A 23,546-nucleotide genomic window follows, 5' to 3' on the forward strand; every position below is an offset into this window, starting at 1 on the left:
TCGTTATCGCCTCGTCATTAGTCTGACGTTTAATGAAAGCAATTGTTGAGAGTTGTTCCAGGTAAAAGTGTCATTTTCTTATCGGGCTGCACGTCGTGTGGAAGCTGCTTATCTTTATTACACTGGGGGGGGGACAGGTAGAGGAGAATTATCTGCCTCTAATCAGTTATTACAGTCTGCCGCATAACTGCCAAACATAATTCCTCACACATAATCGTTGTCGTGGCACTTTTTTCTGGGGCTACCTGCAATATTACTGTTTCAGACAAATTATTACACAAAAGTTCATTCACACTTTCATTCTGAGTGCTAAAAGAATATTGGGGCTGAAAAGACGGAAAATGAATAATCAATTACATTTATAATTGATACATTTTCTTTTCAAAGTACTTCAAAAAAAAAAAAGGATATATGCCTAATATTCAGTGGTTCCAGTTTGGAAGAGTTTCTCAGTTCATCTGAGCTTTTAAAACTTCTGACAGGCATTTTCACAATTTAAAAGAATGAACGATCAATTAATCAACTGAGAAAAAAATCTGCAAATTAAACGATAAAGAAGAGAAGAGTTGGTTTCAGCCTAAAATAATATATAACAGAGCTATCTACAGAACATTGTGGTTATTAATAAAATATACATTGTTAGCAAGTTTACAAGTAACTCGGGGATATAATTTATTGACCTTGGATTCACATATTTATATTTTCAGTGACTTAGTATGAAATAATATTTTTCATCTCCAATATGATAGGTCTTCTCAGTGGTGAGGCTGCCATCTAGTGGTGAACACCTGCTCTTCAATTGCTGCAAGACAAATTGGCCAACTTGTCTTACTTCATTTATTTATTTTTAAATGAAGTAAAAGCCATATTTTAGAACAGTTATAAGATCTTTACAACAGTCTAATTGTATCCCAAATAATAAGTGGTCTACATGTATACACACAAATTAAATTCCAGAAAAAAAGATTCTCGTTTTGTGGCGTTAACCATTTCAAGTAGAAGCTTCACGATGAAATGCACAGACTGAAAACTACATTAAAATGTATGAAGTTCATCGACACCAGTTGCTATTATAATGCCAGTGTCTGGATGTTTTCATCCAGATATTCTGCTTTTTGGACTTTTTTTGTATCCTACTGAGTATGTTTGCATGTGAAGTTCTCATTTGTCTGTAAGCATCAGTCATTTGGTGATTTGGGTTTTGGAACGTGTCGTCCCATCATCGTACCCATCGAGCTGCAGCTAATGACGATTTTCATTATTGATTAATCTGATGATAATTTCTTGGAGTAATCTAAGACACTTAGTCATAGATGCCCACAGCGTTGTCCTGATGTCTTCAATTAATCTTTTCTCTCTCATTAACCCCAAAATATTCAGTTTGCAATTATTTAAAAGAGACATACATAAATGACCGACTTGGCTCTTTGGTATTAAACCCTGCAGATGATATAAGAAAGCTGACAAACTAATGTGGTTAGAATAAAATCTAAGTGCAGGTGAGCTGGTGATAAACAGATCTCCATTTTTCTTCGCTCAACAGTTACTGTGTTCGTAAAATGTCTTTTAGTGCCAAAAAAAATACCTGAATCACATTTGAGGGGAAATGGTACATTTATTGCCAAACAAGACAAATAACTAACATTGATGTTCTAACTGAAGCATTAATGTTTGATATATTCAAGTGTCTGTAACAACAGAAAAATATACGTGCATTCAGTTAAGACGACACGATTTGATGTAAAAAAAAAAAAAAAAAAACATTTTCCGAAAGCCATTTCACAGAATCTGTTTAGGTTAAATCTGAATTTAAGACGGGAAATATTTCATAATTTTTACACGCAGTGAAGAGGAATCTAACTCTCAACAACGCTGCACTGAGAAAAACAAGGATTCATATAAATAGAAGCTTAGTCTGCGGACAAGACGTTAAATAAACGTGTTCTACCTCAGGGCGTCTCCTTCCTAAAATAATAATCTGTCTTTAATTTAAAGGTTCTTTATTTGCAGTATGTCCCGTGTTGCCTCTCCAGTTGTGAGAGTAACTGTGCGACTCCTCCGAAGGTAAACAGCCCTTCTTACTTTTCAAACATGGAGGTTATTAAACTTGGAACAAGTTCGTACTCAAACAGTGAGACGTGGTGCCTTTGACCCAACACACAAGTTTCTTCTGAAACAGGAAACCCATCTTGTTCCTTCCAGATGAATTTGGCAGATCTACTGCATCTCACACACGCTCTTCTACTCTCACAAGGTCAAATGTGACAAGTGTGTCGAGTAAAACAGGATCTATCCGAGCCAATGCGGTAACAAATATGACACAAACACATGATAGTAGCGCTGCAACGACGGGTCGACGTCATCGATGAAGTAAATTTGCGCAGAATGCGTTGACGCATCGCACCCATATACGTTCATCCCCAAGTGATGGCAACTCAATGAGTGCAGTGTGTTTGCGTGTGTGGCAGCACGACAGAGGGAGAGAGAGCATTGGAGCGAGTGAGCGTGGCGAGGTCCGGAGAGAGTTGGTTGCAGCAGTGAATGTGCGCAGCAGGTTTCAGTCCGTCTGTTCATAAACGCCGCAGCGTCTCAAGACAAAGGAGAAGATTCTCTTGTGTAGTTGAGGAAAAGTAAACGGGGTGAGTCGCCGGTCGGAAACGAGACAACACAAAGTGAAGGCACATCTCCCCTGGAGAGAAAGGCCGCACACTCGAGATACTCGCGCGAGTTGAGGGGCGTCAGACTGTGACAAACGTAAACTGCGTCTTACCTTTAATGTTTTGTCACGATAAGTTTCGTTTTGATCCATAAATCTGCTCCCGTTGGCCGGTGCAAGGACTACCTGTCACTTTGAGAGGACACCTTTCTGTCACCGGCAGCTCTGACGTCATTACACAGCACTACAAAGAGTGTTGGTAGAGAGAGATGAACACCCGTCAGTTGTATTTCGACGGAATAAATACTTACAGAGACGTAGAAGTGAAATAAAATGAGTTTTAAAAGTGAGAAACCTCAAATGAACAGCTGACCGTGTCCCCATCGAGCCTGTAACTTTGCTCTGCTTCACTTTATCGGCATGAAATTTGTCAGAGATAATGTTCAGATGTTGTTCTATGGATTGTGTATGGAACTTTTTTTTCTTTATCTGCATTAATAAATAGAGAATATTCACTCTAAATGTTTGGGTTTTTTTCTTTTTATGCGTAAATGAAATTTTGGTTATGTTATGTTCCATCTTCATTTACTGACCCATGTATCTGATTCATATACATATGTTATTAATTGGTAAGTTAACCAAAGGATTAATCGACTAGACTGGACATAAAATAAGCATTAGCTGCAGTCTTACGGCATAGCAGAACAAAAGAGGAAGAAATCAGTGTCTCCGCCTCTGGCGCTGAAAAGGCGACGAGAGCAAGGAAAGTGATTAGAGGCTGAAACATTTCCAACAGTGACGTAGCCACTCAAACTGACATGATTCAAAAAAAAAGTTTGTTTAGCGAGTGAAGATTGTTACACTTCTGTCTAACCTCTTGCATCGAACCTGCCTCTAAAAACAACGTGGATTGTAAAGACGGAACGGCTCCGAGAAGATGAGTAAGAACTGCGGTACACCCGTTTGTGAGCTGAGTCCAAAGCCCGCAGCGACAGCGTTTGTCAGTGTGTTCAGCGGGGGAGGCGAGCGTGTGCGTGTGTTGGTGTGTGTGAGATGTTTTTGCGGTGAGGTGACGGCGTCGGAGCGCTAGCTGAGGAGGTCGGGCTGTAGTCCGATCCTCTGCAGGACGTCCTCGGGCATGCACAGCACCGGATTCACGGACTTCACCCGCTCTTCCCCGAGCAGGGAGAGACCGGCAACTCCGAACAGAGTGTGGAAAGGATCCACCTGCGGAGAGGAGAATGAAAGTGAGAAGTACGGTAATTGTCTCATAGACTTAGACCATATAAACTGACTTCTTATAAAATATGCGTTGCGTCTGGTGTGAACACCCCATAAGTCCCTCTTATATACAGTCCATGGCGTGACGGCATAAAAGAGACAGCGGAGACAGGAGATTAATTTTCATTAGCACATCTAAAAAATACAGAGGTCTATAAAACGCATCTACAGAGCAGTATTTTTCTAGAAGTTTTGGAAACTTAAATAAAATTCTGGTCTACAACTTTTCAGGCAGTTCCCTGTGTAACCAGGAAAAAAAAGTCTGTAATAGACGAGACAGAAAGGCGACGGATCGGTGTCTGAGTGGACGGGTGAGGAATACCAAAGAGGACAGGGGAGCGGGAACAGTACTTGACGGACAGTGGAAGTGACTGCAGATGAAACAGGAAGACAGGTCCGAGCACATTTCCTCTTTTTCCGTCGGGTTTGACAGCTCACCATGTCGCCCGGTCGATCGGAAAACCCCCCCGTCTCCTCGTCCTGGCAGGCCAGAATAAACGCTCGCAGCTTGGCCTTGTTGATCCAGTGAATCCTGCCGATGATCTTCAGCGACGCCAGCACCCACCACGAGTAGCACACATCTGGAAGCTGAGCAGAGCAAAAAAAACTAAAAACATGTAACTGGCAGTTAGCAGCGGGTGTTGATAAATACACATTACAGGGCAGCCAATCACTGACACGCTCATAGGTTGCAAAAAACCCTAAAGTCTGAGGATGAGCAGAAACTCATGTATCATCAATCATTAGGTTTGAAATGTGAAGTGAGGATTCTCTTGCATGTGCATTTTTTTTCTCCAATTAATTTGTGTTCAATGTGTGTACAGTAAGTGGGTATTTATCAACTCTGGCTTTAAAAAAAGAACATTAGAGCCAGGAACTACTTGTGATCATTTAAAAGACTAAATTTCCCCTGTGACCAGACATGTTTGCAAAATGAATTCCCACTACTAGAGACTGTGAAGGATCAAGGCAGCAGAACTAAATCAGGAATCCGAACGCTGCCGTTTTCGGTAAACAAGCATATGTCACCGGCACGAACCTTCTCCGGTCGTCCGTTGAGGCCTCCTGACGACAGCTGCCTCTCGCAGAGCCACCAGCCCAGGAGGTCGGCGTTCACCTGGTGCAGCTGCCCGGTGAGCGACAGGAAGCCGGTGCAGCAGTAGATCTGACGGGAGAGGAGGGACGAGGACGGAAACACATGACAACGCTCAGGAAGGGGTGTAAATGTAAAAAAACAAAACAGCCGCCTTCCGGAGTGAGAACATTACCTCCTGCTTCTGTCGACGACTGACAGTTTTAACTTGTTGCTCTTGTTTGAAACGTTTATCTCGCACCGTTCGAGCACATCGGTGGACTCACCTGACCAGCGTGAGACTCTGAACCAGGTCTGCAGCCGAAACCTCCGTCGAAGTTCATACAGGATAGGATGAACTCTACAGCTTTGTCCACATTTATTTTGTCCATCTTGCCCTTTAGAAAGAACAGAGATCCCAGAGACATTTTAAATTACAGCGCTAATGTGTATGTACTGGTGGTGTATGCAAAAAAACCCAAAAACATAAACATACCAATAATGAGAGTGTGGCAACAGCACAGAAGGAAAACCTTGTGTCTATTTCACCTGTGAAGAAAAATCTTAATATAATATAATCAAAGCAAACTACAGTATAAACACATGACATCTCCTGAACTATCTTTACAGGGATTTCAGCCCTAAGTTGTGTTAAAAGATGTACAAAATCAATTTAGGATATAAACTCTGTAATCATTTGGCCTATTTTATATATATTTTTTAAAGAAAATGTTATTTGGGAGGACAGAAGTAAAAAAAAAAACTCACCCCATTTGTCTCCTGCAAATGATCCGTCCTCCTGCTGCAACCCTTGGACATATTCCACCACTTTATCCACATCGATGGCGTCCACGTTGTCGTACAACGACAAGATCTAAGGATGTAAAAAAAAAAAAAAAGTTTGAATACTGCAATTGAACCAAAAGACCAGACCAGTCAAAAAACAGCAAATACAACAAGCAAGATGCTAAAAGTACCTGGACGGCGCTGAGTGTGTAGAGCAGGTGTGGGTCGTGTCCGATGCTGGCGCTGATGCCACCGCACTCGTGCTGACAGGCTTTGATGAAGTCAGTGATCTCCTCCCGGTTCATGCGCTGCAGCTGACCCATCAGGTCCATCACCGTCAGCCCCCAGTACATACCGCTCATCCTCAGGTACTCAGACAGTGTGTACTCCTACACACACACACACACACAAACACAGGACATTAAGTCACAGTAGAACAGGGTTTTTAACTGTACAACTCGTGGATTATCACACAGTATAGGTAAAAGAATGATCGAGTCTATGAACTTTGTATGAGGATCATGGCAAATGTGTGTAATGTGGAAGGTTTGTACAGTATATGGAGAACAGGAAGTAAAGTAAAGTCAGTGTAAACTGAATATCTATGGACTTAGTTTAATTTAGACAGTTGGAACATGTGACATGGAGCTCCGAGGTGTTGTCACGTCAAAACAGGACGTTCTCGTGGGCCGTCTTCACTGTGTCCCCGACACTTTATTGACATCCACTTTATTGACATTAATTACTATTAGCCGCAGCCTAACTTGGGACTATTTATTCACATCTTGTACTGCACTTTTTTTCTACCATTCAACCTATTTAATTTACTTTTATCTTCTGTTTTACTTTAGTTTTTTCTCTCTTTTCCTAATTATGCATGATTTTTTGTTTTAAAACACTGAAATAAAGCTACAAAATAACCAACTGGTCAACGGCCATATTTAGCAGATATTTTGGTAATTTTGGAAAAACATTTTAAGAGTCAGTTTTTGCCGGCAACAGCTCCTTGACTTGCAACTCACGATTATTTTCATTATCGACGAATCTGTTGATTATTCTCTCGGTTAATCGAATAGTGGTTTGGTCCATAAAATGTCATAAAATGGTGAAAAATGTCGATTGTGTTTCCCGAAGATGTTTAGTTTACTGTCGTAGGAAGCTCAGATCAGAGAATTTTGACCCTTTTTTTCATAAAAAAATACTTACTAAGTAGATATTAATATGGTAATTGATGGCTCGTCGATTACCTGTTGCAGCTCTATTCGATAATCATCTTTGACAAACGATAAATATGTTTGGGTTTTGCCGACGAAACGCGACATCTGAAGACATCCCCAGAAGATGTCATCTTTACAGACAAAAACAGTTGCTTCGTTGTATTATCAACAGATGAATCCATAAGGAAAATGATGATTTGCTGCAGCCCTGCTCGGGACTGTGTAGTCATATGTTGCACTGCCCTTCAAGTCGTGTCGTCTTCCATCTTGTGCGTCACCCTGACCTGTCTTCTGCTGATGCAGGTAAATGATGCAGTAATCACTCACGTAGTTGTCTTTGTTGGAGCCGTAGGCAGCGATGTAGTCCGCGTGTTTGTCCAGCATCAGGGCGGTGGGGGCGTCGGGCTTGATGATGACATCTTTCACTTGGCTGCCCTGACACCAGGAGACATCGCAGCAGAAACAGTTTCAGACGCAATTTCCCCCACAACACATGACAGACCCATGACCTCCATCACCTCACTGCGGAAACAAATGCCTGAGTGTGTGGCGGTTGTTGCTGCTGTTGTTGTTGTTGTTGACAAGTTGTGCTATCGACGAGCTACATGCTAACACTGCTGCCCGTCACTATTCCGGCCACTTCGCCGATTGGCGGTTGAATTCGAAGCGGTGACGTTCGAGTCCGACTCGGAAATTGTGTTCACTTCAAACACTTTCGCTGACAAATACGTGGGAACAGAATACAACGGATAAATCACATCGTACTCACCATTGTGAAGCTGTTCGACTGCTCGAGATGCTCCCATTGAATGGAGGAAGGAAGCTCCTCCTCCCTCTCCGTTCACACGGCGGTTGGTGACCCGGCTTGCGAGGCGCACTACCGCCACCTAGTGTTTCGGAGTGTTATCCGGCGAATAAATAAACCCCTTCTCGTTTATCCGGTTTTCTTTTTTTCCTTTTAATCAACTTAGACCCATTCATACAAGTTTTCACGTTAAATTCTTTGATCAAAGCCTTTGCAGAAAAATATGTATACGGCAAAAAATATTGCAAACAGAAGCACTTCCTTGTCACCCCCATATCTTCCTATCCGCCCGGAGGGTAAAAAATATAACGGTTGGAGAAGAAATATTTCAAGGCCCTAAAGTGGTTAGTTAGATATCCGGCTTTTGATAAATAGGGTCTAATGAAAAATAAGATAATAATCAACTTTAACTACACAGCACTTTTTAAGGTTAACCTGTGACGACCCCTGGGCCTCTGCCAAATTATTCCAAAGCTCATTCACATACTTTCTCTTTTTACTGTTGTTTGCCGATTGACTTTCCTTCTCTCCGCCTTCTTCAGAACCACATAGTCCATCAGAGGGGTCGAGTGTGTCATGGCCATGCCTGGTGACTGGCAGCTCCCAAAGGTTTTTCGTACCTCATAGAAAAAACTGTCAATAAATGTCAAGCAGCTTTTAGTGTTGAGTTAAACTGCACGACGTGTGGCAGGAAAAGCCACCTTCTGCTGCACTTCTCCTTCATCAAATCAGTCGATCAGTTCAGTTCAATCTTGTTTACTGGGAGCCAAATCATAACAGAAGTGATCTCAGAGCAGGGCTATACTGTGCTCCATCGGTCAGACCCAACATTCCCCAGTGAGCAGTGAGCAGTGTGACATTGGCGATGGAGAAACTCCTTTTGACCGTTAGAAACTTTGAACAGAACTGGGCTGTGGGTGAGTAACAGTATCCTCTCTTCTCTGGTTATTAAAACAGTCATACACAGATTGTCAGTTGGTTTTGGTTTTCTTAGTACAGAGTTTTATTTAACTTTTTAATGTCCACAAAATACAACAAACGTCATAAAATCATGATCATTTCTAGACTGAATGATCCTTGAGCAGGCAAACTTTTAAAAAAAAAGGGCCTGTAAGTAATACAGTCATTTTAATAAACGGATGATATTCAGGCTGAAAAGCTTCTGTTGATTTGATCATTGTTATGAAGTTGTAAAAGAAAAACATGCGGTTTTACAGTTTTGTCAGAAAATCATTGGACACACATTCCTATGTCTCCTTACACATTCTGGTGGGAAATAAATCCTGTGACTACTATATACTATATTACAAAAATCATAAATGTATAAATGTGTAAGGCTGAAAGTCAGTCTGAACCGGCCGCCTCCTCCCAAAAATGGAACTATCTCACCTCACAAAAAAAAGAGAAAAGGGCTGCTCCTGTCAATTTATGAAGTCAAAAATGTCCACGTTTCTCAACAACAAACGACCATTTTTAACACCAGTTATGAACAACTTTATAGTTATGCTTTGATGGACGAGTGCCAGCTAACATACCAGGCTAATGCTAAATAAATACAGGCTTTCTTTGCCATGCTCTTGGATTAACAGCCCACTCAGTTTGTTCCTGGCTGCCATTATTGACAGTCTGCAGATGAGGTGATTTCAAGTGATGTATATTTAAAGAGGGAGATGATCCCCTGAATGCAGCCTCCTGGTAGAGGGGACATGATCGTGTGATATTTTGTGACTCAACAAGTTTGACGAGGATCACCTGACAGCTCAACTAAACGATTAACTGAAAGAATTGCGGCATTATTATTTCAGATGTTGAACGAACTGCGGCCTATTCAGAGGCAAGGCAGGATGAAATAGCATTAAGGCAAACAACATCTCGCACCGTGTCCTGAGTTTACGCTACCAGATTTATCTCCAGGAACGTGTAGAAGAGACACGACTAACGACACTTCAGGCGCATGGAATTCATTTCTTGTGTCTTCCCAGATGTTCTCGTGCAATAATGAGTCTTTGGATTTGAGCCGTTCCCTCGTAGATCTAAAAAGAAAAATATAATGAAGTTAAGCTGAATAATACATCTGCTAACAGCAATAAGGTGGTAATCGACGTCGACGCCCACCTGGTAGATCTTAGCGTCTCTCATCAGCTTCTCCACCGGGTAGTCGCTGTTGAACCCGTTGCCGCCGAATACCTGAACGGCGTCGGTGGCCACCTGGTTGGCGATGTCTCCAGCGAAAGCCTTGGCGATGGAGGCGTAGTAGGTGTTTCTGCGGCCCTGGTCCACCTCCCAGGCCGACCGCTGGTACGCCATCCTGGCCAGCTCCACCTTCATCGCCATCTCAGCCAGAAGGAAGGACACGGCCTGGTGCTGTGAGACAGGACCGGACAGGGGGACGGTTGATCCTGAGCTCATCTTTTACATTTTACTATCGGAGTAGTCGCCTAACAATCAGTTAGCAGGATAGGTACAATAAAGAGCTTTTAAAACAAACAGCATTCTAGAACCAAGTCTCTGATTTAGTCAAAATGAGGTGCGTCAGCTGATAAAAGCCTGCGATGTGGTTTTCCGCAGATGCCTCATAAGAACAAACCTCAGCGATAACTTTGCCGAAAGACTTCCTCTCCAGTGCGTAACTGGTAGCTTCGTCCAGGGCCCTCTGTGCCAGGCCTGTTGCTCCTGCAGCCACCTGCATTGCAGTGACATTGGTGCATTAGTAAAAACACTCAGAGACACAAATCTTTTCCAGACAAGTATATATTAAACATGGGCATTTCATTTGCAATGTTTGAAAAAGCTTGAAACCGGGTGGTTGTAGCAATGCAAGTAAAATGCTCTTTGATTTGGTTGATGTTTTTTGATGCTATGTAGAAAGAGTAAAAACCTAATTTGGGCAAAGGTGAACTTTGTTTTCTTTAATTTTACAAAAAATTATGTGGAGCACGTCAACTCAGACTGATTTTCACAATTTTTTTATGTCCAATAAAATGTTAAAGCCCCAGTGTGTAATTTTTGTAATTTTCTGGCGGCATCTGGTAGTAAAGCAACAAACAAGGACACTATGGCGGCGGGCCACTGATTCCATTTCCGGCAGCACTGAAAATTCAACGCGAATGCTACATATTCTGGACCGTTTTGTGCAACAACCGTCTTCAACACGAAGTAGCAAACATGGCGACTCACGCGGAGGTCAGGTCCACCTCATGTAACTATATATAACGCATTCAAAGTTGAGGAAAAAACATTGGTTCTTTGTTGCAGGTGATTATACCTATATGAACACATAGTTATGGACCATATATTCCATTTCTGTGAATAAGTTCTTCCGAATATTGCACACTGTAGCTTAAATGTTACTTTTTCCTTGCAACACCATTAATAAGAAGAGAGTCCTCGTTGTTGCTACAGTTACGGTAACACTCACCGGAGGCCTGGTGTTGTCGAAGGCGCCCATGGCGATCTTGAAGCCGGATCCCTCCGCAATCAAGACGTTCTCCTTCGGTATCCTCACATCCTCGAAGGTGATGCCCCGGGTGTCGGAGCACCTCTGGCCCATGTTCATCTCCTACAGGCAGCAGGGAACAAACACAAGGACTCTGTAATCTCGTGGTACAAAAACATGTCACAAGTGTCAGATTATTTGGACTGCACCAGCGGGCCAGGTAGTAAATGTTTCTTTATAAACCTTAGTTTTAGTTAGTATGGTTTGTAAATTATTGGTGTTTAATAATCCCGTGAACGGATGGGGCCAATGCACTGGCAAGACACCAAAAAAATATATGTATGTAAAGTATAGATAGATATGACAGACTGTTTTTTAAGTTTTCTGTAGCTGTAAATAACGCTGAGACTGTAATTGAAAAAAAACAACAAAAACACAGACATTTTCAAATCAAAACTATTTTGGTCAGATTGATGGGGGAAAACTACCAGACAAGATGAATATGTACAAACATGTATCCAGTTTGGAACAATCGTGTGTTTGTTCTGAGCAGGTTTGTCGAGTTCATCCGGATAAATTCTCAGAGTAAACACAAACACGTTTCCTTAGTTCCTGTTTTTCGTTATACCAGCCCAGGTAAAACTGCTGAGGACTTTCACTCAGCAAATATAACCCGACCATTTAATTAACCTGCCTCATGGAACAAGCACCCAGAAATATTACATTTACATGGACAAGACTGTCTTTTGGATCATTGCAAACATTTATGTGCAACAGTGCTCAAAACTAATCTTTTGTCTTGGTCTACTGGGACTATTCATTTTGTAAAAACTCTGACAAAACAATATGTTTGGATGTTTTAAACCTAAAAACCAGATCATGTGCCTCATCTTACCTTCCTTCCAATTTGAACTCCTGGAGTGTCAGCATCTAAAATGAAGCCGGTGAAGGCCTTGCTGGTCGGACATTTGGGGTCTGGGTTAGTGCGGGCCAGGAGGAAATACCTAGGTACAGGAAACATGTATAACATGGTCAAATAGCCTTCCGGTGACGTCTATGCTCGTTTCGATAGAGACAACAGGGAGACGCAGACCACGACCAGACCCCCTTCAGACGACCAGCCCCTCTCACTCACCTCCTCAGACGTTCATGCTGCACTGAGCCAGATCAACGTTCGAAAGGCTGCTGGTCCAGACGGTACCCCCGGGCGCGCGCTTAGAGGATGTGCAGAGCAGCTCACTGGGGTCTTTACAGACATTTTCAACGTGTCCCTCGCCCAGGCAGCTGTGCCAGCATGCTTCAAAGCCACCTCCATTGTCCCAGTGCCGAAACACTTCAGCCCGACGGGCCTAAACGACTACCGCCCTGTAGCTCTCACACCCATCATTATGAAGTGCTTTGAGCGACTGGTCCTAGCACACCTGAAAAACTGCCTCCCACCCACACTGGACTCATACCAGTTTGCCTACCGCAGCAATAGGAGTACAGAGGATGCAGTCTCCACTGTGCTGCATTCTGTGCTCACACATCTGGACAATAACAACACATACGCACGAATGCTGTTTGTTGATTTTAGCTCAGCATTCAACACTGTCATCCCCTCCAAGTTAAACACTAAACTTGGAGACTTGGGCTTCAACAACCCCCTCCGTCACTGGCTAATGGACTTTCTGACCAACAGACCCCAGTATGTTAAGTCAGGACACACCTGCTCCACAACCATCACACTCAATACAGGCGTACCACAAGGCTGTGTGCTGAGCCCATTCCTCTACTCCCTCTTCACCCACGACTGCAGACCTGTACATGGATCCAACACCATCATCAAGTTTGCGGACGATACGACGGTGATTGGCCTCATCAGCAACAACGACGAGACAGCCTACAGGGAGGAGGTACAGCATCTGGCCGCTTGGTGTGCTGACAATAACCTGCTCCTCAACACCAGCAAGAAGACGAAGGAGCTCATCGTGGACTTCAGGAGAAAAAGAGGAAGCACGCACAATGCCATTCACATCAACGGGATGGCTGTTGAACGTGTCTCCAGCTTCAAGTTCCTGGGGACCCACATCACAGAGGACCTCTCCTGGTCCACTAACACCTCCAGTCTGGTTAAGAAGGCCCACCAACGCCTATTTTTCCTGAGGACACTGAAGAGACACCACCTGTCTTCAGCTGTACTGACTAACTTCTACCGCTGTGTGATCGAGAGCATCCTGACCAGCTGTGTCACAGTCTGGTACGGAAACTGCTCTGTCGCAGACCGTAAGGCGATACAGCGGGTGGTAAAAACTGCCCAGCGCATCACAAGGTGTCCACTTCCCGCCATTGAGGACGTCCAGAGGAAACGCTGTCTGCGTCGAGCCCGCAGCATCCTTAAAGACCCCTCCCACCCTGCCCACGAACTGTTTGTCCTCTTGCCCTCTGGTAGGCGCTACAGAAGCCTTCGGACCAGAACCAGCAGACTGAAGAACAGCTTTTTCCCCAGAGCTGTTTCTCTATTGAACTCTGCCCCCCGAACTCTGAACTCTGTCTCCCTTCCGAACTCTGCCCCCCGCTGACCCCCCTGCCCCTGCATATCTCCTCACACCCATCATCCCCCCACCACTCCTCCTGGTCACACACACACACACATCTCTCATCCACCTGTATTATTGTCCACTGCAACTAAATCTGTATAGTATGTTCATATCACCTCAATAAGTTATCGACCTGTACATTTGTCCATATTCTGTATATTCTGTATATTATCTGTTACCTAGCATAGCATGTTCACTGCACCTTAATCTGTATATTATAGTCTGTAGAATACACTTATACTTATATTTATAGTATTTATTTATATTTATAGCATCCCATTAATCCTATCTGTAAATTCTGTAATTACTTCTGTACATAGCACAGACTCTTGCACTATCTGCTTATTGCACTTCTGGTGAGATGCCAAACCTCATTTCGTTACTCTATACTTGTATATGTGTAATGACAATAAAGTTGAATCTCATCTCATCATCTCATCTCAGATCACACGAGCAGCAAACGCGTATCAATAACGAAGTAAAAACCGAGCGCTCGTGGGTCAGAACATAATCCTCAACCTCATGAATTGATCATGAGTTTGAATCATCACCTCTTTACAAGGGTTTCTACTGGACATTACAACCTTCATGAAGTGAGGATTTGTGTTTGTTTTAAGCTAATAAACAACAAATATATATATTGGGGAGCACATACCAGTTCGCTTTCCCGCCGTTTGTGATCCACATCTTCTGCCCGTTAACAACGTACTCATCGCCCACCTTCATGGCTTTCGTCTTTAAGCCGGCCACGTCGGAGCCTGCGCCTGGCTCGGTCACACAGTACGCCTGCCGAAAAAACAAAACACACGGGGGTTAACACTGGTATGATCTGATTACTATGACATTTAAGGGCACATTTCATGTGTCGCTGTTAATTCTATTAATTCTAGAAAGACTGTAAACGATAAACTTGAACAGAGCAAAAAAAACAGTCACATTGACAAAAAGTCCCACAAGATTTTCACCTTTTTTTTTTTACGTTGAAAACACTTAATTAAATACTTGTATCGAAGAAAAAAGTACAATATTTCTATAGTGTTAGGTAAAATAAGTTTGTTTAACTCAAGAACAAATATGTTAAAGTTGTATTTTGGTAAAGCCCTTGATAGATGCGTTTACTTTATTACAGTACATGACATTACTAAGTACAGAAGAACAAGTGTTTAAAATACATACGGATCTTCTCAAATTGAATACTTACACACATAAGAGGCTCCTCAGTCATCCGCCCCAGGTATTTCTTCTTCTGTGCTTCGTTGCCAGCAATAATAACAGGCATTTGCTGTGAGAGAGAAAGAAGATGATACTTCAATCATTTTTTTAAAATGTTATCAATACTTTTTTATCAATAGTTTTTTATCAATACAAAGATACTCTTTTACGACATTGATGACTTATGACAAACATCTAACCACGGTCGTGAGAGGTTGTTACAGATAAGAAAAACTGAGAAACTTAATCCCTTCCTCTCTTTCAATGACCTGAAGATCATTTTAAATGGCTTAATCTCATAACATGCTATTATGTGCTTCTAGGTGACTGCACTTCCTCTCATTGGTTTAAACTATAAAAACTGACGAGACGTTTGGGAATCAGCAACAACTTACTCCCAGGGAGTTTGCTTCTATGGCGGTCTGTACTCCAGTGCAGCCGTACGCCAACTCTTCTGTGATGAGGCAGCTGTCGAAGATCGACAAGCCCATTCCACCTGTATGCAAAAAGAGGGAAACAAAAGAACACGACAGGGTCTCTCGCAGGTGTTTTCACACAGAAGTCTACAGAGTTGCCTAAAATAAACCATCCTCCACTGACATAACATCAAAAATGAACAAAATGAACAAAATAAACCAAGCTGCTATTTCACGAGACCAATTCAAATACATGTTAATTAAGTCTGGCTGCTACGTAGGCAAACGTCTGACTAAACAGCTAACTAATGTTACAAAAGTTCAAAATATGGCAGGAAATTCTGAAAAAGCCGATGAGCAAGAGGGAACAACATACCATAATCCTGTGGAATGTGACTGTTCATGAGACCAAGCTCCCATGCTTTTTTGATGATGGGGAAAGGATACTGCAAAATGATATGAGATGTACAGTTTGAGTATATTTGTACTTATTCTTTTTAAAACATAAGGGTCAAATGTGATAAAAGTCAACTTGGGGGGAAATATTCACATGGTACAGCAGCAGAGACAGGATGAGAAAAGGAAGCAATCTTACAATAAAACGACTCAAAGATACAATAAAGGATTAAATCCTATACAGTATATGTGAAGTGTGCTAGTCTTTGTGTTAGGGTTTTTACATACACACTCACTGCAGACTAACCCGTAGCCTACAATATACTCACTTCACCACTGCGGTCATAAGCGGCTGCAAGCGGGACAATCTCTTCACGTGCAAACCTCCTGGCCAGCTGCTGGAACTCCTTCTGCTGATCCGTCATCTCTGCGGGACAAAGCAGCAAGAAGATCCAAATGTGAGCAGCTTCAACATACACATCTTTCCCCCCATCCCTGATCGTCCCAAACCTCTCTGAAGAACCACGGCTTGGACAGCGTCTGCATTCCTGTGATATTCAGAACTCATATTGTACTATGAATTCCTCATCAGCAGTTTCCTCGGGTACATTTTAATTTGCAGTAAAAAACCCTCTAATAATAATAACACTAATGCAACTAGGTGCTCTGACAGCAAGGTAATATGAGAAGACTTCTTTATCATTGTGTCTGTGTTAAATCATAGTAACATTGAGACAACTTTGTTATTATAAGGTCAAACTGGAAAATGCACTTGGATCACTGAAGTAACTCGGACAAAAGCCAAATTTACCCCCATGGGGATCAATTAAAAAGATTATTGTATCTCTCAAAAGACAAATAGTTTGAGGAGTAAAAGGAATTTTGATTGCTTAATTGAATGAAATAAATTAGACAGGATGTGATGAAGCTAAAAATCCGAGGTATGAATTAAAAGGGTTAATGCAGCATTTGCCTTTAACTACCCAGACTGGCGGTCAACCACAATTGCATAATTTAACATACTGTCCATGTCAACACCTGACCTGTTTTTTAACAGCCTCTGCAGACCGGCACCAACTCTTTCAGTGGACATAAGGGCATGTGAGTGTTGTTGATTTCATTTTTACTTTTCTTTTCACTTTCCCTCACAATGATGTCAAAGTTAAACAGTGTACCCACCAAACGAGAAGCCTGTGGACGACATGCTGGGGGATGCAGTAGAACTCGCTGCAGCCGCACCGGAGCTCTGCAGCCGGATCCCCGACCGCACACTGGCTCTGAGCACCTGTGTGTGTGTGGAGGGGGACATCAGAAACACATAGCTTACCTTTAATAGGACTGATCAACTTTTATTCTTTTACTCACAAGTAGGTGACCCCAGTGACTGCCCCTTGTGTATTACCATTACATTTGGGTAATAAAACCAGAAGCTCTCAAGTAAAAGTACATTCCCAGAATCCTAACACTCCCATCTGGTCTGCTCTTTTTTTAACACATTTCTCGAGCTGCAGCTGTATTTCCTGTCCAGGTGACACAACATTCCATAATGTCCCTGTATGAAAAATTTGAAGAAAAAAAAAATACAAACATTTGCATGGCACGGAGCCTGTCTGGTGACAGAAAAAAAAAAACATAGCCACAAAATAATACTGCAAGTGAACCAGGCCCTATTCTGTGGCAACTACGAGACTGTTGTGAGTTGTCAGCTTTGGAGTGATGTCTTCCCCTAAGTTTATGATTTTTTTTTTGAATTAATACATTTATGTTATACTTTGAGGTTGATTGAAAGAAAGAAGGCACAGGTTTTGTATGACCTTCTGAAGTACTGTGTATTTCCCCCTGTGTATTTATATATTTGTTTGTGATTTCCATCTTTCTTTATTGATCTGTTTTAAAGTTTAATGTATTTCAGTTTGGTTTTGTAACCCAATTTCCTATTTTGCTACTTCCCTCTGGCGAATATTTTCAAAACGAATGGAGATGTTGCCGTATTTGTTTTGTATATACGTATTTCAATTTAAAAAAAAAATAAAATTAAAAAATCTGGACCGGAAGAAAGCGTCTAGGCCACACCCCCCACCACACATAGACTTGGAATCTGGACTAAATAATCCACCGGAGGCGGAACCTTCAGCTCAATGTCATTGTACAGTATTGACCAGTTGAAACAATATGACAGCGCGTCTTAACATGTGTTAGTGAGATATAGTTTTGATAAAAACATCATACTTCCGGTCCATGACGGTGGCTCGTCTGAGCTGCCTTCGACACCCGGAAGAATCGTTTCTCACCTTGCACATTTTAGTCGTTACTGTGCTTATTTAAATAAAAACGCATTTCATTCACGTGTCCAGTGAAGCTGTGGTTTTAAAAAATAAAAAAAACATACCCGGTGGTGATTAAAAAAAAGTTTTAAAACAGAAAGAAAACCGCGAGGCTTTAGCTCGTTACCACTAAACAACGTTAGCTTGTCGCGTTAGCTTTAGCATCGATTGTTTACAACATAGTTGTGGTCGAAGACAAGCGAGGCGCGGCGAACAGGCTTCTGTTCATACAGAGATGTAAAACACACCAAGACGACACAGCAGCTTGATATAATAAATCCACTTGCCTTGTTGAACAGCATCGTTTCTTACTCCGTCGTTGACACGAATGACCATCAGATGTGCCCTGTAGCGGGGACAAGGTTGTCTCAGCCAATTGCAGCAGCGGGATTTGACCACGTGTCACATCATGGCGTACACTGGACGACTTTTGCCCCACTTTCAGGTTACGTGACGTAACGTTCAGCGCCCGCGTTACGTGTTGCTTTGGTTTTGACCGGGTCACAACAGGCCAGACCGGCCACACGGTCGAATACCTGCTCACTGTCTTTTTAAATTTCATTTAGATCCAGATCGTGTCAGGTCCGACACGATCTATGAAGCACTATTAGATGATTAATCGACCATTAACAAATTCCTCAACTGGGAAGTGTAGCCCAGTTTTTTCTTTTGTTTTATATGTTGGTTGGTTCACACCGCAAACTTAAAAAAATGGGCATTTTCACTCACGAGTACATTAAAAAACGACAAATTCTGTAGGACAATGCACAAAAGGAAATCGCCATTAAGGATGCTGCAGCACCATCTACTGGTAATGGGCTGTAAATGCAAGACTAAAAATTTAAACACTACCATTTCCTAGAACATTTAAGCAGAGCAGAACCCAACTTTTTTCCTATATTTGATTGCATTTTAGAATTTATCCGTATATTTTCTGTCGCCCGTTTGATGCATACATTTCTTTATGAGGATTTCAGGTGTAAGAAGTTTCAAAGAATGAATTTATTTCCAAAAAGCCATGGTTCAGTTGAAGTGTAAAATGTTTTAAAACTGTTGGAATTCATATCCAAAAATGCTGAGCTACACCTCGTCAAAAAGGCCCTGCACCCACTAAATTTGACAGGACTCCCAGCATCCTTTACCTCAGCAACAATCCCAACATACAGGGGATTGAACACAAACTTTGACAATTTACTACTGTTGATGCTTTGCATTTTGTCATTCACTATACATGAATGACAAAAAAATGGATCCAGTTGTATATTTGTTGTGGACTTTTATTCCTATCAATTGAATCAAGACTTACTAAAGTTTATATTTTGCATCCAGCCTCAAAGAGGCGGAAAACCATGTCCTCAACAAATTTCTGATACAGACTGGACACGATAATGGGATCACGGTCACATCCCAGTAAGAGTTTTAACCAAGATGACAGCGAGGAGTTTGACAAACTCAACAAAGTAAAATAAGTAAAGCAGTGACAGCAGACTCATGTGGTGGGAGGAATTTATTGACGGATCAAACAGCTGAACATCTATTTGCCTTTCTTGGCCTTGATCTTCCTCAGGTAGAACTCAAGCTCTTTTCCTTCCAGGACGTAACCATCAGCCCTGCCGCACTGGCCGGGTCTGGAGGCGATGCAAGCTGCAGGAGGGAAGAGAAACATGGTCAGCGATGAAGGCAAATAAAATGCTGTGATACATTAATACTGCTAAGATAAGACTTACGCAACTTCCTGTGGATGCTTAAATGAGGAATCTAGCCTTTAATATGCAAACAACTGGAATGCAGCTCTTTCACAATCAGAGCAGATACGCAACACCACTGTGTATGACCTCATCTTTCATCAATTTCTGTTAAACAGGTTTTCAAGGTGAAGCTTTCCAGTACCACAATTTCACCTGGTGAGACTGCCAAGTACCTTCCTAATTGCATCCTTGGGAAGACTGGGTGAATTACAGGCCGAACAACGCAAATGCTTGAGCAATCAGTTCTCCAAGGTAGGTTATCCGCAAACTTATTTAGGATTCCGCATGAAGAGTTTCATCATTTCAGTCAAGCACACGTCAAACATTACGGCAACCTCATTGAACATTTTCTACGAGACTAATCCAACTCGTGAAAAGGCTGCAACACTTTTCAAACAATTCATTTAGTATTTTTGATAACTTAATTTTTAATTATGTAGTAATCAAATAGTGATGGTCAAATTTACATAGTCCTCAAATTGCAATACACAGCAGAACAACAAAAATGTTGAACTCACCGAGCAGCTTTCCCTGCTGGAACTGCTCCTCCAAGAGGGGGCTGATCTTGGCTGTCTTTTTACGCTCATCGTACTTCTTCTGGGTCCTCTTTGACCTCTTCTTGTTCATGACCTCTTCCTCCTCAGGAGTCTACGGCAGCAGGAGAAATAAAGCTCTTTAGATGGACATGAAACACCAAAACAGTAAATTTGGTAGTTCTTGGTAGATACCAATTATACATTTGTATAATGAAGACTGTTGCGCATTGGCACTGCTAGCACCAGGTCTTTCTCAGAGTCACTAATATCATCACTTTCATTCAGTAGCAGAACTGGACAAAGTTATCTTCATGGAAAGACGTGCACGCAGATCAAGTGCCAAGAAAAATGACTTGTGTTGTATATGTATTCTTACATTAAAGAACACACTGTTCATTTCCACGTAGACTGGCACAAAATAAAAGGCCATCTTTGTGTAGACGGATGAAGAAATTAATCTGGCTTGGAGTGGCACCATTTCCACCCAAATTTATCACAGTTAAGTTGAAGACTCGACTCTCCAACAACTATAATTGCAAACGTAAGATGCCGAAACAAAAGCTGTGCAACAATGCTATGATCACTTTTTAAGAACACATTCAACAGTTTTCACATACCAGCTTGGCTCCCTTCTTGCGTCCCAGAGGAGTGGCGTAGTGGGCCTCATACCACTGCCTGTAGGGAAGGCTGTCGACGAGGACAATGCAGTTCTTCACCAGGGTCTTGGTTCTGACCAGCTCGTTGTTGGAGGCATTGTAGACCACATCAATGATCCTGGTCTTGCGTGTGCAGCCTGAGTACAAAAAAAGAAAAGAAAGAATTATCATTAGCGAACCCAGTCTTCCCAGGTCTCAACTTATGAGTTTTGACAAGTTGTCAAAAATCCGTAACACATGAAACAGGTCTTTCTCAGAGTCACTATTATCATCACTTTCATTCAGTAGCAGAACTGGACAAAGTTATCTTCATGGAAAGATACGGCCTCATGTAACCAAAGTGGCACTGAGGATAAAACTTACACTCAGAGCCCCATGAGAAGTTTCCAACATCCAACCTCAGAGCACGGTACTTCTTGTTTCCACCACGGACCCTCACCGTGTGGATGCGACGAGGTCCAATCTATGGAAACGGGCACATTCCACATTAGCGCTGAAATACAATTCACGTCTGATTCTGATTATGTTGTACGTATAGCACGAAGGCTTAACACAAAGAAGTAAGCATTAAAGCGTGTCAGTGTAACTATGACGAGTCCTAACATTGGCAAGTCCAAAGCTTTGAACCAAGACGGTCCAAAAAAGACGAACCTAAGGTCATGTTTTCATCACCCACGCTTCATCACATTAAACTCCTGTGGGGTAAAACCACTGGGTCGTACTCACCTTTGTGTTTGCAGGAGGGCGTCCGAGCTCATACTTCCTCTTCTTGTGGTAGGGCTTGCGTTTACCGCCGGTCTTGCGGCGTTTGTGCCAGTTATCCCTTGAGATACCTGAATGAATGAAAGTAACAACCAGGAGTTAGATCACTGGATAATTGACAGGTCGGTCAAGTCAACACGAGAACGACGTGCTATGCTTGAGCAATCAGTTCTCCAAGGTAGGTTCTCCGCAAACTTATTTAGGATTCCGCATGAAGAGTTTCATCATTTCACTCAAGCACGTCAAACATCACAACATCCTCATTGAACAATTCTACATGACTAGGATGTCCGACTAAACTAACTTTTGAAAAGGCTGCACCGGTTATTCAGACACAATTTAATAACTACATTTTAAACTTCTTTAAGTTCTGATGGACATTTTACACTACTTACTGACATGAACCCCACGTGAGAAGTCGATTGAGCAAGAAAAACACCAACAATATGATGATGGCCATCGGTTACAGCCATTGTGTGATGCAAACGCTGGTTTAAAGCCTGTATTACTATTCTATCGGGTAATGTCCTACTTTGAATTCAACCACCTGAGCACGAGGGGCCTGCTACATTGGACCCAACGACTCGGACCTTGAACACACCATCACCGTTAAGAAAGGAGAGTACTCCTCAGGTGACGGAACATATTTGTTAGCTCTTAATAACAATATAATAAATTGTATAAAAAGGCACTACAGTACTTCAGGCAACAGAACTCTCCACGGCGTTTCAGCGCAACGAGCATGCCATGACCACGACTAGCCTGCTAGCATAATGCTAACACTAGCGCCCAGTTAGCATAGCGCGCTTACAACCACAAACGCAAGCCCACACTCGTTCTTGTGAACGGTGGAAATGTCGAACAGGCGACGGTGCATTCGTTTAAAATGCCCCCAAACTTTGCAAAGTGCAAAACGGGCCAGTTTTCAACCACACAGCCAACGACCACCGCTAATTCTACCATCCCCATACGAGCAGCCATCTTGCCTCAGACATCCCCTGGAAATTGTTTAAATAAAACAAAATAAACCGTCCGCGGCTAACAAAGACACAGCTATAACCATTTCAATAACATTTATCTTTAACATAGCCAACCATTATCAGATTATTCCTTGGTTTAAACACCAGATGGACAAGGATTCTCCCTCCGACGCGAGCATGAAAACACGTACCCATTCTCAGGCGCCGGCTAGAAAGAGGGATCGCAAAGGCTCATGGGTAGGTTTGAAGCCGCGTGGTCTCGCGAGATTTAAAGGTCACGGTGAACGAGGTGTGGTAACAACGTGCTTTTTTTGTCTTTATATACGATCTCTGGATTTTATAACTGAATTCCTTTTTTGTACACGCATTTAATGATACATCTTAGTAAATTATTTTATGTACTATAATTTTAAGGGAAAAAATCCGAAGTCAAACCTATCCTTCATTTATCATTACTGGATAAATATAACATAAACACTTAACGTAATATTCCCTTTTATTGTATTTGTATGTGTATATTTTTGGATTTATTTAGATTCTTTGTCTTAAAATAAATAGCACATTGCTGTAAAGTACCTTTTATTAGTTTATGCAATTCAATTATTGTATTCAATATACATATTATATATATTGATAAATACACAGGCAGCTTTTGTTATTTTTATGGCTATAAATTAGCAACAC

The 23,546-nt window shown here is 42.1% G+C and overlaps 3 protein-coding genes and 3 non-coding genes across 6 annotated transcripts; all 6 read right to left on the minus strand.

The window, feature by feature from the left end:
* Positions 1–1,595: 1,595 nt before the first annotated feature.
* Positions 1,596–7,887, minus strand: rabggtb (Rab geranylgeranyltransferase subunit beta). The gene is made up of 9 exons (XM_035633466.2): positions 7,782–7,887; positions 7,340–7,447; positions 5,987–6,184; positions 5,778–5,883; positions 5,506–5,558; positions 5,297–5,407; positions 4,977–5,102; positions 4,376–4,525; positions 1,596–3,883 (listed from the first exon to the last, which is right to left on the minus strand). Exons 1-9 carry the CDS (start codon positions 7,782–7,784, stop codon positions 3,743–3,745), a joined length of 996 nt encoding a protein of 331 aa, XP_035489359.1. The 5' UTR covers positions 7,785–7,887; the 3' UTR covers positions 1,596–3,742.
* Positions 7,888–8,796: 909 nt separating this feature from the next.
* Positions 8,797–18,618, minus strand: acadm (acyl-CoA dehydrogenase medium chain). The gene is made up of 12 exons (XM_035633465.2): positions 18,468–18,618; positions 17,036–17,141; positions 16,186–16,283; positions 15,837–15,906; positions 15,440–15,540; positions 15,034–15,114; positions 14,488–14,618; positions 12,149–12,257; positions 11,236–11,376; positions 10,405–10,500; positions 9,933–10,181; positions 8,797–9,850 (listed from the first exon to the last, which is right to left on the minus strand). The coding sequence occupies exons 1-12, from the start codon at positions 18,480–18,482 to the stop codon at positions 9,779–9,781; spliced, it is 1,269 nt and encodes a 422-aa protein (XP_035489358.1). The 5' UTR covers positions 18,483–18,618; the 3' UTR covers positions 8,797–9,778.
* Positions 18,619–19,669: 1,051 nt separating this feature from the next.
* rps8a (ribosomal protein S8a) lies at positions 19,670–23,105 on the minus strand. The gene is made up of 6 exons (XM_035633464.2): positions 23,054–23,105; positions 21,847–21,953; positions 21,484–21,583; positions 21,082–21,257; positions 20,447–20,576; positions 19,670–19,824 (listed from the first exon to the last, which is right to left on the minus strand). Exons 1-6 carry the CDS (start codon positions 23,055–23,057, stop codon positions 19,715–19,717), a joined length of 627 nt encoding a protein of 208 aa, XP_035489357.1. The 5' UTR covers positions 23,058–23,105; the 3' UTR covers positions 19,670–19,714.
* On the minus strand, positions 20,714–20,782 carry LOC118311785. The gene has a single exon (XR_004794070.1). It is a non-coding gene; the product is annotated as a small nucleolar RNA SNORD38 (small nucleolar RNA).
* On the minus strand, positions 21,370–21,438 carry LOC118311784. The gene has a single exon (XR_004794069.1). It is a non-coding gene; the product is annotated as a small nucleolar RNA SNORD38 (small nucleolar RNA).
* LOC118311786 lies at positions 21,692–21,799 on the minus strand. Its single transcript, XR_004794071.1, has one exon. It is a non-coding gene; the product is annotated as a small nucleolar RNA SNORD46 (small nucleolar RNA).
* Positions 23,106–23,546: the final 441 nt, after the last annotated feature.

The sequence above is a fragment of the Scophthalmus maximus genome, chromosome 5 (genome assembly GCF_022379125.1).
Source record: "Scophthalmus maximus strain ysfricsl-2021 chromosome 5, ASM2237912v1, whole genome shotgun sequence".
Lineage (NCBI taxonomy): Eukaryota > Metazoa > Chordata > Actinopteri > Pleuronectiformes > Scophthalmidae > Scophthalmus > Scophthalmus maximus.